General features: G+C 43.2%; 1 protein-coding gene across 1 annotated transcript in view; it reads right to left on the reverse strand.

Moving 5' to 3' along the window:
- Positions 1-18,735, reverse strand: part of NCOR1 (nuclear receptor corepressor 1) — a 4,682,182-nt gene that overhangs the window by 108,990 nt on the left and 4,554,457 nt on the right. The window contains exon 42 of the mRNA XM_044054890.1: positions 1,296-1,438. Coding sequence (XP_043910825.1) covers positions 1,296-1,438 — 143 coding nt within the window. The remainder of the gene's footprint in view (positions 1-1,295; positions 1,439-18,735) is intronic.

The following is an 18,735-nucleotide window of genomic DNA, read 5'->3' on the forward strand; positions in this document are numbered from 1 at the left end:
GCTCTATTCAGTCGCATACCCTCTGCTCAGAGGTGATCTGTGCCTGACATACAAGGCCATGTCCAACCCGGAATTAATGGACATGCTCCACCTCAAAAAATCCAAATCCACCAGAGCCACGAGAGCAAGAAACTTAAACCTCAACACGGATATAAATAGGACATGCTGGAGGGACAGATTTATCACCCAGAGACTCCCTAAACTATGGAACAGAATCCCAGTCCATGTGAGGCAGAGCCCCTCACTGACTCTGTTCAAGAGAAATCTTGACGAGTGGATGGGAGATCGTAGGTTTACCCCGGGAATCATCTCTGTGTCACTGCTGGACAGAGGCACAGCAAACTAATGAGTATAGTATTCTCATCCTAAGGGGTGGTGAAAGCCACACACACTCTGGCTAGGCTTATAAATGCCCTAGGGCAGATAGCCTAGTATGAACCTATGAACCTATGAATATCTTACTCCCTGGCAATTATGGTTCTGGCACTTGAACATAGAGATGTGCGTGCTTTCTGCTAGTTAGAAGGAATATGCCATCTCATTTTCCCCAGAAAAAAACTATAAAAAATGAAACAAATATTCAGAGGGAAAACCAGAATTCAGGTACTCTGCATTGTAAGAAAAATAAAGTATAACAGGCCCAAACTATAGTTTGTATGACAGTATTTGAACACTGAGGAAATATGAGTAATGGATTGCGATTACTTAAAAGCAGACTGATGAGAAGGGACCAGAACTTCCCTACTGAAAGTCTTCCTGATGTAAAGTAGACAGCCAGTCTAACTGGTTACACAACAGAATGCCAAAGGGAGAAAGAATGACCAACAAAAGGTGGAACACAATGAATGGCTGACAGGAAGCAAAGCCTCTGGACCCCTCACACACCAAGTCATAAACTCAAAAATCATACTTTCAAGACAACAGGTAAGACATTTTTAATGTTTCATATTCAAAATGTCTTGGGTCACTCTCCATCTATATAGCCACTCTCTTATTTCCTCACCATGTCCACCAAGAAACCACCAAGAAGGTGACGAGAGATGGATGGGGAAGGCTCAAACAGTAGCTCTGGAGGAAGATGTCGCTGAATGAAAGCCTTTGCCAATTTTATTTTACCAAAACATTAATCACAAGGTGTTTACTGCAGTCAGTCTAAGATTTGCAGAGTGTGAAAGGGAAACTTAAGATGCAGAGTACCTGGACAAGACAAGCAAAATTACTGCTTGAAAGAAACATTTTGTTTGCAGAAATATGAAAATAAAGGTATCAGATTTCCAAAGAAGAGTACCACTTACCCATCTCAGAGTCACCGCCACCAGAAGAATTCAACTTACGAAATATCTCTTGCTTCTTGGACTTGACCATGGGAGATGTGTTCTCCAACTTGGTGAAAAATGCAGGAAGATACCCATAATTCCCAGGGGAGCGAGAGTCACTCCTGTGAAATAAAGATGAAGAAGAATAAAGCAAGAGAAAATATAGGATAAAACGTATTTAAACAAAGTCATCGTGATCCAAGTTCTTTGGGTAAAGGACAGGTGAGTCAGTGCAGTCATCGAGAACACTGCATAATATCTTTCCCAGTAATACAGATACTGACTGAGCTTTATGACTGAAAAGTGTTCACAAAGTAAAACAATACATAATCATCTAAACATTTCAATCTAGAAGCAGGGCATTTTCAATTAACGCTCTGGTAAGCTAGGAGCAAAATAACAAATGCTCTCGCTCAGCAGTACATCACTTTAGGCTCAAGTCAAGAACACAATGTAATAAGAACTGTAAAGATTACAATTGTATGTTTAGTAGATCAAAAAGCATCAAGAAAAAAATGTTTAATTTGTATAAACAATTAAAAATTCTACTTAAAATGGAATGAGACTTCTGCTATGGCACCCTGAACAACCAGACTTCATTCTTGCAGCTGAAATAAAGTATTAAATTCCACTTCTTAGTCAGTTTGGAATAAGATGACATATTTCCCAGTGATTCAAAAACTGGTCAATACCAATGAAAATAAACAAGCCACAAAACACACAAGGTAAATGACTAGTAAACTTAGACTGATAGAAACATCACAGAACCTCATGCATGTCAGCTGCACCTGAAAATATGATCAACACAGTAACACAGCAAGGACAGTCTGAGCTGGACTGGTGTTAGTATTTTAGGGGCCCCCAGCAAATGACATGTTCAGACTGACCTGTAGCGACAATACTCAGATTATGACAAGCCTGTGTGCAATACTACTTTGGCCCATCTCTCAAAGGAACATTCAGAGTTACTGGCATTTAGCTGTAACAATGATACAACAGTTCTGTGTAGAGGGGCTGGACTGAAGTGAAATGGTGCCCTAGGCATCGTCTACTGTTTCACCCCCCTCCCCAGCACACAGGCAGACACAGAGAGACAGACACACATCCTCTGGTGCTCCCTTGTGTTTCTCCCCATCTTGGGCTCCCCATTATTTTCTGATTTGCATTTCAAAGTCATTTCTGTGCATTACCTTTTCATCTCATGACTGTTTGAACAATAATTATGATTAAAAAAAGAAATTCAATGTTGCTGTTCAACTTTAATTTTCCATGCATCCTTTCACTACACCTTTCCCGACCAAGACAGCACAGTAATAACAATTAAGAAAATAACTGATTTAAGTTGGGGCCACCAGACGTGATAGGGTTGCAGATGCTCTCGGATGCATTTCAGAGCATTTCCCCAACCTTTTAATCCAACGGTGGCCTAAACAAAAATCATGAGTGACCAAAGTATTTCAGAATTATTTTTTTTCCTTTCAAAGACGACATAAATCCATGGCTTAATGTTCAAAGCTGATAAAATAGTACATCACAATAAACAAGTTAATTGTTATGATGATACACGGATCCTCTCTGGGAATACTGCATGACTCTCTAATCCCTCCCAAAAAGGCAATCACTGCCTGTGCATCCCACTGGTGTTAGACTGGGATGAAAGCAGAGGTTCAAATGGCCAGAGTCATATATTTCAAGTGACTGCTGTCATAGATATACATAACATGCCTCCTCATTCCTCACCCCTAACCTCCAAAGACAGTTAGCTGTATAAGTGCTTGATGTGTGATTGTGAAGAAAGTAAAATGTTGCTGCTCCTAGACAATAGACTACCCCTACACAAGCTACAGTAACCTTCTTTGTTTACCTCTGAGGTCTGTGAGGAAAGTAAAAAACAATGACCAGTGTCGCCAGCAAAAAACACAAGCTAGAATGACCGCCTGCACACACCTTTAAGGTTTGACTGTGATGACAATTAAAGTACTAATGACCACACAATACCCAACCCCTCAACACCTAAAGAAAACTTTTGGACACCAAACAGGGTTGGTTTCAGAATGGCTGCATTTGAGAGAAAAGGCCACCAATAAGTCCAAGTCAAAATCCATTTATGCAGTGCAGGGAGTGGAGGACAAAAGACTCCTAGAAGATCTAAGTGTCTGAATGTTATGCAATATATTTTATGCTTTACTTTTGAAATGTAACTAATTGATGTTATGTGATCCTATCTCGCCTACATTCTGAATGATGATGGGTTGGGCGATCCCTGGCTCCGACTTCATCCATTACCCATGCCAAGAAAAGTCTCTCTCTTATTGGGCTTACTTTATATATCAGGATGCCACATAACAGTCCCCAGATCTGCGTTTGCGGCTTAACCTTCCCAAAGTCATTCAAACTTCTGTCTAGAACTACCAGTTTAGATGGCATCACTGTTGGTGGTGCATAAGCTCAGCCAATAAGAGAATCATTCAGAATGTAGGCGAGATGGATCCCAAACATCTGAAGTTATGGTGAGTACATAACTAAAAGTTAACTGCATTTTTACTGATACCCAGAAGAGTAATGCATGTGTTCCTGCATTACTGTGTGTGTACACAGATAATCAGTGATTTTTTTTGCACACACAAACAAGCATAAGCCATAGCAATACTAGTTTTGCACTTATTTCATCAAATAGCAATAAAACCATAGCGACAAGTCCAGAGTAATGTAAATGAATGATTTTGTTACTTTATTCATATGGAACTTCAGATTCCAGTCAGTGACTGTTGTTTCGCAGTCATCAAACAGCATCAGGGGTTAAGTCACATTTATTTACTTTACTGAGGAGTAATGCATATCCAGCACTGTCCATAACTTCACAGCTCATCCCTGATTTGGCATCATAAATTTCCTCTGTCCCTCTTTAAAAGTTTGAATTGCTGGTAAATCATTCAGGATTACAGTCAGTAAATACAGAGATCAGTGTTTCATACTTCTTAGTGTCCAAAAAATGAATGTTGATGCATTCTATTAACTTTGTAAGTGAATAAGATTATTATTTAAAATGTGCTCCTGATTTTGAGTCTTTACTCTTCTATTATTTTTGGCTTCGCCCATAATTCTTGAGCAAAGACGTTGGGAATTATAGTATCTGGTGTTCTGTGAGGAATTATAAAACTCCCTGAAAGGTAAAACCATTCCTGAAGATCAGAAGCACCAGCTTTTCTTAAAATCCATGTTACGTACTGACATCACTCTGGGCTGCTGATCTCATTAGTGCTTACCTTGCTCATATTCATTATCAGCTTTATCCTAACAGGATCATATCACAGTCTTGTTCTGGTTAGGCAGCATAATCAGAAAGTTAATACACTTTTTCTCCTCATTTTCTCCAACCAGTAGAAGTAGCTTTTGATGGACTGGACCCCCACACAGTCAAGAATGATTAAGGGGGGGCCTGCAGCCACTTGTATTGCAGACACCTAAAGCTGGCCATGTTCTTAAGTTTAGTGGAGAGAATGTCCAACCAGCAGGATTTGACTAAGCCAGGAGCATTATGTCAGTGGCAAAATACTTAATGGAATTGTGAAGCCTGTTACTTGACAAAACACTGTTACTATTACCAGAGATGCATTTGAATTTTAATGGAGATATAAGTACAAAGTATTATTACCCCCTTGGTTTATTAAGTGCACAAGATTGCTGTACTAGCTTTTCTTGGTTTGACAAGACATGTTACAAAATATTGAGGAAAGATAACTTGTTGTGGTTGGGGGCCCCCAGTGACCACAGGATTCCCTGGTGCCTAAAGCTGGCTACAAGTCTGAGGCCTCTGGAGCAGTCTTAGTGGAAATGATTCTAACACAAATATAGAAAGGCAACACTAAACGGACTTCAAAGTTAGGTCTCCCCAGAGAGAATGTGAAGCAAACACTGTTTTAAAAGAACATTCAGAATCCATTCTGAAGCTCCAGGAAGACAATAACAGTAGTAAGTTCAATATCTAGATTTAGAAGCAAAGCTTAAACTGTTAGAGGAACAATTGCTATTAAAGCTTGTCACAAAAAAGGTTGAATACTATGCAGTGAAAAAAAGCTGGTGACCATTTAGAAGCCCAGGAAGACACTGACAGCAGCTTCCAACAAGGCATTTGTTCATAGGCTGGTACTAGGCTATCAGCCTTAGGGCCTATACAAGCCTAGCCATAACAATTCCCTGGCTATTTCTTCCCACAATATTTACATCCCTGAACCCCTGTCTAGCAGGGCGACTGACGTGATCCCCAGGGTGAAGTTCCTATCTCCCATTCAATTGTCAAGGTTCCTTTTGAAGAGGGTCAAAGTTATCGAAGGTGAGACCACTGTCCACCTGTGTCCCTTAGTCTCTTATCACACTTTCAGTGCTTAGTGTACTGCCACCTATGTGGTAATTCAAGGGTACATGTTTTTTTCCTAAAGGGGATAACTATACATTTCTTGGCATTCAGCTTGAGCCCATGGCTCTGGCACCAAGCATCTGTTTCTGTAAGGCCCTTTTGTAGAATATCCACATCATTTGGGGATTCAATAATGGCTCCCAGTTTGCAGTCATCTGCAAACTTTGTTAGCCAGAGTCCCTTAGTGTTGGCCTGTACTTCAGAGAAGTAGATGCCAAACAAGAGCGGTACCATGACTGAACCTTGAGGTACTCCACTTGTCTGGAGCTGGATTTGGAGTCGGCTACTTTTACGGTGTGGGTTCTGTCAGTAAGCCAGTTGCAACCCATCGAGTGACGTAGGGATTAATGCCCAGCTTAGTAAGTTTATCTATGACTCCAAAGTGGGGGATGGTGTCGAAGGCCTTGGCGAGGTCCAGATAGGCTGTGTGGACTGCCTTACCCTTGTCCACAGCTCTGGAGACTGATTTGAAGAAGTCAATCAGATTCAGGAGACAAGTTCGGCCCTTCACAAATCCAAACTGGGTGGGGTCCAGTGTTTGAAGGTTGCCAGTGTCTTTGTTTATAAGTTCCATGATAATACATTCCATGGCATTGCAGATCAGGCTTGTCAGACTGATGGTCCAGTATTTCCGAAGATCCAAGGTAGATCCCCCCTTGTGGAGTGGGATAAAGTACAGTTGTGTACACTTACCATAAATGTAGATGTTAGAGTGTATTCACTGTTGCAGTCATTACATTTGGGTTATCTGATAACTCCAACAAACAGGACACACAGTAGAGAATAAATGAACCAAGCTGGAATCCACCTCGAAACAGCAGCTTTAATGGAGAACACAGATACAATAAATAGTAGTTCGACAAAGACTTAGCGCTTTCACCCAATAAAGGGCATCATCAGAGTTTTTACTCTGATGATGCCCTTTATTGGGTGAAAGCGCTAAGTCTTTGTCAAACTACTATTTATTGTATCTGTGTTCCACATTTGGGTTATCTGCTTGCAGATAGCCCTCAGTCAGCCTGATTAACAAAGTCTTGAATCCTGCGTTGGTTGCTGTCTCTTCTTCCGTGATGTCAGGTCGTCAGGGATATAAAACATGCAGCCGTCATTACATCAGTTTTTCTTGCCCCAAATGTCAGGTGCCCTCCTAATAGGAAGCAATTAAATCTATAAATATACAATGTTATACCTCAAACAAAAAAGCAAATACACCAAAAAGCTTTTAAGCATTGAAAAGGAGAGAAGAGGTATAGCCAAACAAAGTCAGACGTAACCAGGACTGCAACAGTGAATACACTCGAACATCTACATTTATGGTAAGTGTACACAACTGTACTATATTCTTTGTGTTTCACTGTTGCAGTCATTATATTTGGGTAGATTCCCACAGCTAAGGATGGGAGGAGGAAATTAGATAGCATTAGGACCAGCTATAAGGCCCTGCAAGACTGCAGTGGCAAAGCCAGCTCTGGATTTAGAGAAAATTGGCAAATGGTAATGCTTGGTGAAAGTAAGTACAGAACTCCAGGTAGCAGCTTCTAGGATGCCCCTGGTACGTATGCCTCTGAGAAAGGCTGTAGAGGTAGATGCAGCCCTGCTCAAGTAGGATCTGATCCCCTGTGGGATAGGTTTTCCATGGTGCTTATAGCAGAACTGAATGAAATGGCCTATCCATTTGGAGATAGTTCACTTTGAAATAGCTTTCCCTTCTGTCCCTGCAGCAAATGCCATCAGCAGTTGTTCAGATTTCCTTTGAGGTTTAGACATGTCCAAGTAGAATCTAAGTTGTCTGTGCACATCTAAGGAGTGCAGTATCAGTTTCCCTTTGTTCTGTGGATTAGGAAAGAAGGTAGGCAAATGAATGGACTGATTAAAGGCCACACTGGATACCACCTTTGGTATGAAAGAGGGATTGGTCCTGAGGGACACCCTGTCCGCATGAAAGATGATGAAAGGTTCCACTGCCATAAGGGTCTGTAATTCAGATACCCTTCTTGATGAAGTGATGGCTAAAAGGGAAGCTGTTTTCCAAGAAATGAATTTTAAATCTGCAGTAGCAGCTGGCTCGGAAGGAGGAAGGGTGAGCTTATCCAATACAAAGTTAAGGTCCCAAGCTGGAGTTGCAGCTCTCCTGGGTGGTCTTAGATTTTTGGCCCCTCTGAGGAACTGCTTGAGCAGTGGAAGACAGAAGAGGGCAGGTTTTGTGTTATAATTAGCTGAAATGACTGAGGCATGAATTTTTATTGCGGAAAAAGACTGGCCCTTGTGAAGCATCTCAGTTAAATATTGTACAATCTGAGGTAAATTGGGCACTGCTGTGTTCATCCCCTGAGACTGGTTCCAGGCACAGAATCTTTTCCCATTTTTTAGCATAAGATTTTCTAGTACTAGGCCTCCTTGCCTCTAAAATGACATCCATCACTGGTTTATTGAGGGATGGTAAAGGATAGCTTAGGTAAGTAGCCAGGCTGCTAGGTTCAGTGTTTGAAGCTGAGGGTGCAGAATCTGGTTCTCCTGCTGAGACACCAGGGTAGGAGTCTGAGGCAGGTGCCATGGGGCCAACAGTGGCACACTGCGCAGGAGGGGGTACCTGTTTTGGCATGGCCAGGATGGTGCAATCAAAATCATCCTTGGTTTGTCTTGTTTGATCTTTATTAGTACTTTGGAGAGCAGCGGCAGGGGAGGAAAGGCATAAACTGATGGGTTTTTCCAGCTGACGGACAGAGCATCCACTTTCCAAGCTTATCCGTGGGGAGTCCTTGCACAAAATCTTTCCAATTGATAGTTCTGGGGGGAGGCAAACAGGTCTATATCTGGGCTCCCCCATTTGCTTGTCAACATGTTGAAAATCCTTGGTTCCTGTTTCCACTCGTGTGGGTCCTGAGGGTTCTGCTTAGCCCATCTGCCAGTGTATTTAGTTTTCCAAGCAGGAACAGAGCTTGTAGATGTACTTGGTAGTTCAAGGCTGTGTTCCACAATGCCATGGCTAGTCTGCAAAGGAGGTAAGAATGTGTATCCCCCCTGCTTGTTTATGTACCACATAACAGTGGTGTTGTCCGTCTTTACCATTAATTGTCGTGGAAGTATGTGGTACTTGAAGGCTGTCAGAGCATTCTGTACAGCTAACATTTCTTTATGATTGATGTGAAGGTGCATTTGAATTGGGTTCCATTTGCCCTGAATGCACTTCTCTGCCAGGTGCACCCCCCCCCCCCCATGCATAGTCTGAAGCATCTGTTGTTATGGTTTGGGCGGCAGGGGGTAGTGTGAATGGTAGTCCCTTGTTTTGGTGGCAGGCCTCTGCCCACTAAAGAACTTCTAGGCATAGACAAGGAATGACAGGAATCATTGCTTCTAGATCCTGAGAATGTTGACACCATAGGCTTTTTAGATACCACTGTAGTTTCCTCATATGCAGTCTTGCATATGGAATTAGAAGAATGCAGGAGGCCATGAACCCCAAGGTTTATAATATTTGCCTTGCAGATAGCAGGGTTTTTGTGACCACTTGTTTGAAGTAGGTTGCCAAGTGAAATTGTTTCTCTGGCGTGAGGAAAGCCATCTGGGAAGTTGTACTCAAGCTTGCAAGCAGGAATATAATTTGTTGACAGGGTACCAGATGTGACTTTTTTTCGTTTATGGTGTACCCCAGACAAGTTTGCACCCTCTGTACAAAAGCCAAATGATTCAAAAGTATGTCCTGGTTTTCTGCCTGAATTAGACAATCGTCCAGGTATTGGTATATTTAAATATTACTTTGCCTGCAAAATGCAATAACTGGAGCTAGGCACTTTGTGAATACCCTGGGCGCAGTAGATAAGCCAAAGGGCAGTGCAGAGAACTGACAGTGCGTGTAGCCTGCCTTGAAGCATAGGTACCTTTTGCAAGATTTCCTGATTGAGATATGCAGGTATGCTTCCTTTAAATTTAGTGTTGCCAACCAGGCATCTTTGCTTAGCATAGGAAGCAGCTGGTGAAGAGTCAGCATCTTGAATTTTGGAATCACCAAAAAGGTGTTTAGAGTAGGCAAGTCCAGGATAGGACGCCATGAATTGTCTTTTCTGGGTACCAGGAAAAATCTCGAGTAGAAACCTTGTCCCTTTTTCTCTTCTGGTACCAACTGAATAGCCCCTATGCTTAAGAGAGACAGTACTTGCTTTTGGGCCTCTTCCCACTGCTTTGGAGGTAGATCAGGCCAACCGCTTGGAGTTGGTGACATGTGGAAGTGAAATCTGTATCCTTGTGACACTATATTATAAACCCATTTGTCCTGGGTACTGAGTCCCCAGCTCTTTGCGTGAAGTACAATCTTTCCCCCCAAAGGGGCAGTCAGTTGAGAAGTGCTCGGAAGTTTTAAAAAGAAATCACTGAGACAGTTTACCATAGGGAGGAGTTTTATTACTCCCAAATTTGGAAGTGGAGGCCCCCCACTGCTTAGTCCTGTGCGTCCCCTGGGATTGAAGCCTGGGCGCTCTGCTGGATCTGGGTTTGGACTGAAGGTCTGGAAGAGGCAGGAAAGGACCAATTCTTAGAAGGCCAATGCCTAACAGTGTGCACAGATTTAGCTCTTTCCTCCATCGTTTTAAGAACTTCTTCTGCCTTGTTGCCAAACAGGTGGTCCTGATTTAATGGAGCATCCAGTAATTTCACTTTAACATGATCTGGCAAAGATTGCTCCTTAAGCCCAAGCATGCCTTCTAAGTACAGACCCAGTTACCGCAGCCCTGCAAGATGCCTCTAGTGAATCAAAACCACACTGCAATGTATGTTTACCAACTTGTTCAGCAGAATGCATAAAATCCTGTAAATCCTTATTTTCAGTACAATCAGGAGTCAAAATCATTTTATGTTTAAGCAATCCAATAACATGCAGCTGATACTTTAACATATGAAACTGGCAATTCAAGGGCCTAATGGCCAAAGTTGCAGACGTGTATACCTTCTTACTCCATCTATCCAGAGCCCTGGAGTCTCTATCAGAGGGGGTAGAATTTTTGGCAGTAGTAGCTTTAATGCCCTTGGGTCCCTGTGAAATGGTTTCAGGATCCGCAGTAGGATTTTTGAAAAGTAACCTGTGAGAGTCAGGAACCCTGTAATATCTATTAGGTTTTCTGGAAGTAGGAGGTAAGAGTCGGGGCCTATGCTAGATTCCGAAAAAGCATCATCAACAAAGTCCAGTACAGAAGGTATAGCTAAATGCCTGTGCTGGCGCAGGAGTAAGAAAGCCCTAAGCCTCTTTTTAGAATCAGAGAAATCCTGACTTTCCCACACCCTCAGAAGCCGGTACCTGCACAGCAGCTCATCTAAGGTAAAGACATCCGCAGGTTCCACATTACGAAAGCGCCGCACTGAGTACCGGCTAACTGGTTGGCTTCCCCTGGATAAAGTAATAAGGTCTTCAGTCATTCTCATCATTTGTTCTTTAGGCACCATGCGGTCTGGGCGTCAGCTTTCTAGGCAAGGTTCGAGTTTTAGTGCCTTGAAGAAGATGGCGCCAGTTTAATATGCAAGTAAGTAGGCCTGAATACACCCTCAGAAGCCGGTGCCTGCACAGCGGCTCTGGACCCATCCAAGGTAGAGACATCCGCAGGTTCCACAGTTGAAGCATCTCGCGGCATACCGGACTCCGAATGGGTCTCAATAGATGCCTGCAAATCTAAAGTAGCGGGTATCAGGGGCTGCGAAAGTGCCTCACTGAGTACCAGCGAACTGGGCAGCATGTCTCTGTCTTTATCTTTTGCATTTCTTCGGAATGTCGGTAGTCGGATGGCTTACCGAAGACATATCAGGATAATTGAACCGAGCACCAAAAAAAAAAGTTAGAAGCGCAAATACACAGATGACGGATAGTTTGTGGTTTAAATAAGGCAAAAAACCAACAGCGAGGCATGTCGTGGTCAGGGCCTAGGCAAGGAATACAGTACAAATGAAAATCTTTATGAGGTATTTGCTTTCCACAAGAAATGCAATTATTTACTTTTACTGAAATCAGATTAGAGCAAGAAAAAGTTTCCCCAATGGGGTACTTAGCTTTTAGTTGAAGACTTCGGTTCTGAATCTCAAAAATGAAAATTTCAGGAGTCGGCCGACCAGCACTTGCGAACTGCTTCTGCTTCGGGCACCGCAAGAAAGACTGATGTAATGATGTCGGCTGCATAGTTTATACCTCTGACGACCTGACGTCACAGAAGGAGAGAGAGCAACCGACGCAGAACCCAAGATTTTGTTAATCAGGCTGACTGAGGGCTACCTGCAAGCAGATGACCCAAATTTAATGAATGCAACAGTGAAACATGAAGAACATCTGTAGCTGTGCGCCATGCAGTGGGCACAAAGCCTGAGGTGAGGCTATGATTAAACATGACACTTAGGTGAGGTGCCAGTTCATTTTGTAGTTCATGTAGTACACAGCCCGGGATGTCGTCTGGTCCCATGGATGCTGTATTCTTAGCTTTGGAGAGTGCGGTTTTTACCTGTGTGGCCGTTATTACTGGAATATGACAATCTTTCGGTACTGAGATGGGCCCTTTAGGGGGTGAGAGGGGGGGTGAAGTTGGCACTGAATCGATATGCCAGGATATTGTCAATATCCTTAGGATTAGTACATTTAATGCCATTCTGTTGTAGCTAAGAGCAGATCTGAGCATTGCCATTTAGATTCATAGCTATAGAATGCCTTGTGGCTGTCTTTGGAATCTTTGGCAATTTTATTTTCGTAACTAGCTTTGGAGGATTTTAATGGGGGATCTCAGCTTCTTACTGAGGCTGGTAAAGGAGATTTTTGCATCCTGGGATTTTCCTCTTTTCTGCAACAGTTTCTTCCTTTTGAAAAGTTTGTTATGGCAGAGGACTACCAGATTGGCTTCCTTTTTTTGGAGAACAGCATCTTGGTTCTATCTGGGATGGCATGATTCATGCACGAGTGGATGTGCTCGTACAGTGCCTTAGTGTAGGATTCAGCAGTCGAACTTTCAGTTCCCGTCTGCATGGTTGTCATGAAGTTTGTCACTTCTGACTTGAGTAGCATAAAGTTGGCTTTGGAGAAGTTTTTTATGGAGGTTTTCTTACTGGGGGGTGGGGGAGGGATGTGGATGTCAAGGGTGATTAGCTTATGGTCAGACCTGAGCAACGAGGGGGTGACCATAGGTGTGGAGCATCGATTTCCCATGTTGGTAATAACCAGCTCTAGGATATTGGAGCCCCTGGTGGGACTATGGATTAGTTGATCCAGGGCATTGGAATTTATGAATTCCAAGAACAGTTGGGCAAAGGTGTTGGTACACCAGTAGTTATCCTAGTTAATGGCAGGGTAGTTGAAATCACCCAGTATTAGGGTGTTTGGTTGTATCTTAATATTTTCCAGTATGTTTAGAAAAGTGCAGTGAGAATCCTGGGGCATGGTGGGGATCTGTAGCAAGCTATAATTTGAATTGCAGTCTTGCCTAGTGTTAGTTGCACCTGGAGAATTTCAGACGCATTGTGTTGGGCAACTAACCTGGTGGTGTGAATATGGACACTCCTCCACCTTTAGTGTTTCGGTCCTGGTTTGGTGGCCGAAAAATGTGGTAAGAGTTGTAGCCTGGTATTGCAGGAGTGCTCTCTAGAGCCTTGAACCAGGTCTCAGTTACTGCACAGATATAGATGTTCTCCATTTTTAGGAGTGACTCGAGAGAGTGCATTTTGAGGTTTAGACCTCTAGCATTGAGTAGCATTACCTTCAGATTTTGCATGCTTCTACCTTTTACAGTGGTGGTTTTGTCCTTTGAACTTTGTCTAAAAAAGGCACTATAGGGGTGGCAACAGCCTTAGCCAGTAACCTGAATCCCAGGGGCGACAGGTGCAGACCATCTCTGGCAAAGCATCGTGATCTGTTGATCATGTCATCCCAGGCAGACAGATACTTGATCCCCTTTGAATGACACCAGAAGCTTAGCCAATTGTTGAAGTCAATCATTCTGTCCTTATACTGTGGTAGCATTCTGGGCGAAGGCAGGATGCTACTCAGGCCTGGGCCACATGATCCAAGAGCTCTTCCATGTCTCTTTTCATGTAGTCCAGGGGAGGTACGTCTCAAGTCATTCACTCCAACATGGACAATGACAGAGTCATATTTGTACTTGTTGTGGAGTGACTTGAGTGCATGCGTTATGTGGCGGATCCTGGCACCAGACAGGCAGCTGACTGTAATTTTCTCCTTGTTCAGCCTGGTGAGTGGGACATCAGTGAGCCCGACTATAGACTCACCTATGACTAAAGTGTTGGGTACGTTGTCTTGCCTTAGGGGCTGTTGTTGGGTGGCACAATGGTGTTGTGAGCTATGTGACACTTTGGCTGTGATTGGTGTTTGTTTGCATTTCAGCTTTGGAGGTCCTTGTTGCTTGGGCAGGTTACTGTTAAGGGCCTCTGCATATGAGGGTTTAGTGTTGCTATGTGAGGGTGTTGGTGGTGTGGGTTTAGAAGGGCTATTGTGTTGCTTGAGGTGTAGTGCGGGTGTTAACCTTCTCCTCTTGACTGTCTAGCACAATCTTGGGTGAAGAGAGCTTTGCTTCCAGTTTGGCTATGTAAGTGCATCTCTTGCAGGTTGTAGTGTTGGGTGGTAAGAGGAGAGGGTTGTCTGTGTACATGAGGCAACTGCTGCATTGCCCCAGTATGCCCAGATTCACCAGGTGGATAGGAGAAATCACCAGAAGCTGACCCTTGGACATGCCTGGTTTGGTGCTTTTTTTTTGTAAAGTACAAAAGCTGTTTTCTCTTACCTTAGCAATGTACTTTGCAATTATAGGCTGTTTAGTGCATATGATTAATTTTGCCTTATTAACAAGGAGAGTTGAGTGCTTGTATCAGTTTAAGGCTTCCTAGTGCTTTCCAGCAGATTTTAGAGCAAGTGCTATTCACAGGGATGCTTAAAGGTAAGGTGAAAAAAATGGTTTATCCTAAACACTGCAGTGTGCACTAGAGGAGTTAGATGTGAAAGTAGGTAATTTAAGTTTTACCTGTCTAAAAAGTTAAGTTTTAGTAGAGTCTCACTATTTTTAAAACAGCAAGATGGATTGAAAGGGGGTGGTCACTTTTGTATTCTGGTACTATGGAATACAGTAGGATGGCCAATAAATTTAAATAGTTGAAGGGGAGTGATTTCACAAAATGATAATGTTGTGCTTACTCACACAAGTCAGTAAAAACAGAGAGGAAATGAGATATATGGTGGGACAAAACTTTTCACTAATCACAAGAACAGATGTCCCAGTTTTTTTCTTCCATCTGTGAAAGTTAGTACACTGAGGGACCTGAAATTCAGGGTTCTGCAAGAGTCTTGTTTCAAAATCCTTTAACTAATCAGGGCAAAGACAAATAATCAGGGGCAGGATACATTGCAAAGTGTAATAATTTATAAAGACTCCTCAGCTGAACTCAGAGAGACACAGGTATGTGCTGACTTATTGAGAAATGGGTTTGATGGATTCCGCCACGAAAAGATAAGATGGAAAAGCATGAAAAACCTGTTCAGTGCTTTGAATATTTATTCAGAAGGTACTATTAAGAAGACCTGTTCCACGTCACCAATTACCATTTAAGGAAAAAGTTATGTACTCACCATAACGTTCCATATTTGTTGTCCATCATCTCACCCTCTTTCTTGCTTGGTGGGTTCAGAGTCGATACTCGGCTCCAACTCGGCCATATCCTAAAGCTCGAGAGCTGCCACTGGCTCAAGGCTAGACCCTATTCCCAACATGTCTAGCGAGAGTTACTCAGATCTCGTTTGTGATAACCCATAATACCAGACTAAACATATATATATATATATATATATATATATATATATATATATATATATATATATATAGATATATAGATAGATAGATATATACCTATCAGTACCAGCAAAACAACACTGATAGACCCTAAGCCTATCCAATTCATGAGGCAGGAAGGGAATCATAGCACATATAGCCAAACACCAAATAATTCCTCTCAATCCTCCAGGAAGGGGGAAGTGGAGAGGGATGCAAGAAAGAAGGTGAGATCATGGACAACAAACATGGAATGTTATGGTGAGTACATAACTTCTTTATGTTATGTTGTCCCTATCTCGCCTTCATTCTTGCTTGGTGGGACAGCATCCCCAGCACCTTCTTTCTCGGGTGGCTCAAGGGAATACGCTCTTCAGAAAGTACAGTTTTGTACCTACCATAAATGTAGATGTTCGAGTGTTCACACTGCTGCAGTCATCACACTTGGGTTATCCTGCCGTCGTCAGGCGGTCCCGCAGTCGGCCAGAGTTCCAAAGTCTTGGTCCAGCATCGGTTGCTGTCACTTCTTCCCTGACGTCAGTGCGCCAGGGGTATATAATATGCATCTGACGCCATTTTCTTCAGTTTTTCTTGCCCCAGATGTCAGGTGCCCCAGAGTGGGTAGGCAATACATATTGCTAATCAAAAATATACATATAAAATAAAAACAATACCTTCAGTTACCAGCAAATACACCCCAAAGGTTGTATAGGGTAGAAGGGTATAGATAAGTCCACCTAGTTCAGAGGGGATGGAGGGAGGGTAACCTGGATTGCAGCAGTGTGAACACTCGAACATCTACATTTATGGTAGGTACAAAACTGTACTATGTTCATCGTGTTACACTGCTGCAGTCAACACACTTGAGTTGAATCCCAAAGCAAAGTTTGGGTGGCTGGTCTATAAAGAGTTAGGACTGGCTAAGAGGCACTGCAGAAAGTACAGTTTTGTACCTACCATAAATGTAGATGTCCGATAGACATGCAACTGCAGTCATAACATGTGGGTTGTCCTGCCTCAGGGAGCCCTCGGTCGGCCGGATTCCAAAGTATGGGTCCGACGTCGGCTGATGTCGCATTTCTCTCTGACGTCAGAGCGGCTGGAGTACATAAGCATCAACCGACGCCATTTTCTTTAGTGTTTCTTGCCCCAGATGCCAGGTGCCCTCCAAGGAAGGCTGTTATCAAATGGGAAGACAAAAACAGGATTCCAAACAAATAACTGAGCAATAAAACAAATACACCATAACAGATATCCCCAGCTAAGAGAAACAGGGATAGGAGTGGACCCTAGGCATAGAGGGGTATGGAGGGTGGGAAAATCCGACTGCAGTTGCATGTCTATCGGACATCTACATTTATGGTAGGTACAAAACTGTACTACGTCCTTCAAGAATGCAACTGCAGTCATAACATGTGGGTAGAATACCATAGCTTAGCTGGGGGAGGAGGAATGCTCTAGGAAAAAGATGGTGTGGCAATCAAACCCTGCAGGACTGCCGAAGCAAAGCCTGCTCTGGATCTGGAGTACAGAGGGAGATTATAGTGTTTGGAGAATGTATGCACGGAGCTCCATGTAGCAGCTTCTAGAATGTCCTTAGTAGGCACCCCTCTTAAGAATGCTGTCGAGGTGGCTGTAGCTCTGGTGGAATGTGGTCTGACATTGGCTGGAACAATCTTTCCATGAAAGGAATAACAGAATCTGATGCAATGTCCAATCCATTTTGAAATAGTCTGTTTTGAAATTGCTTTTCCCTGGACTGCAGGGGCGTAAGCTACAAAACGTTGTTCAGACTTCCTACTGGCCTTGGTTCTGTCCAGATAGTAACAAAGTTGTCTGTGAATGTCCAAGGTAAGAAACAGTCTTTCCCCCTTGTTCTCAGGATTAGGGAAGAAAGCAGGCAGATGAATTGCTTGATTTAAAGAAACCCTAGATACCACCTTTGGCATGAAAGTAGGGTTGGTCCTTAATGAAACCCTGTCTCTGTGAAAAATAATAAAGGGTGGTATTGCCATTAGGGCCTGTAGCTCCGAAACCCTTCTTGCTGATGTAATTGCCAACAGGAAAGCTGTCTTCCATGAGAGAAATTGCAAGTCAACTGAAGCTGCCGGCTCAAATGGAGGTAGAGTCAGTTTTTCTAGGACAAAATTGAGGTCCCAGGCTGGCACTGGGGCCTTTCTTGGTGGCTTAATGTTCTGATTCCCCTGAGGAATTGCCTTAGTAAAGGGTGTGAAAAAAACAGGAGGATCAGTGTTGTATCTAGCTGAAATAGCAGATGCATGTATCTTTATGGAAGAATATGAGAGGCCGTTCTTTAACATATCTGCCAAATATTCCAAGATGAGTGGGATGTTCAACAATGATGCATCATGTCCCTTGCTGGTATTCCAACTGCTGAATCTTTTCCACTTTGCTAAGTAAACCTTTCTGGTTGATGGTCTTCGAGCCTCTGTTAGTATCCGCTGAACTTCCTTGGAGAGAGATAGGCTGAAGTTATTTACGGGATCTCCCAGGCTGTTAGCTGCAGTGTCTGTATATTTGGATGCACTGTTTCGAAGTTGTGTTGAGTCAGAAGTAGAGGCCATTGGGGAAGGGCCCACCTCCTGGTGTGACATATGCTCCGTAGTAGTGGGTACCAGTGTTGTCTTGGCCAGTCCGGAGCCATTATGATTCCCTTGGGTCTCTCTGCTTTGATCTTTAGTAATACTGAGGTCATCAGTGGCAGAGGTGGGAATGCATAGATTGTTAGGGAGTTCCAGTTGAATGAGAGGGCATCTATTTTCCAAGCTTTTGGATGGTATGTCCTTGTGCAGAATTTTGGTAGAAGATGGTTGCGATGAGAGGCAAATAGGTCCACTTCTGGCTTGCCCCATGTCAAAGTGAGTTGTCTGAAGGCCTTCGGATGTAACCTCCACTCGTGTGGATCTGTGAAATTCCTGCTTAGGCTGTCCGCCAACACATTGTCTTTTCCTGGAACAAACTGGGATTGTAACTGGATGTTTAGGCTCAGTGATTTCTCCCAAAGATGCATTGTCAGTCTGCAAAGGGGGTAAGAGTGGGTGCCCCCTTGCTTGTTTATGTACCACATCACAGTGGTGTTGTCTGTCCGTATCAGTAAATGGCCTTGCTGGAGTTGGTGTTGAAAAGCCTCGATGGCATGCATTACCGCCAGCATTTCCTTTTGGTTTATATGCAGATGTGTTTCCTT

The sequence above is a fragment of the Protopterus annectens genome, chromosome 13.part0 (assembly GCF_019279795.1).
Source record: "Protopterus annectens isolate FY-2018-M chromosome 13.part0, PAN1.0, whole genome shotgun sequence".
Classification (NCBI taxonomy): domain Eukaryota; kingdom Metazoa; phylum Chordata; order Ceratodontiformes; family Protopteridae; genus Protopterus; species Protopterus annectens.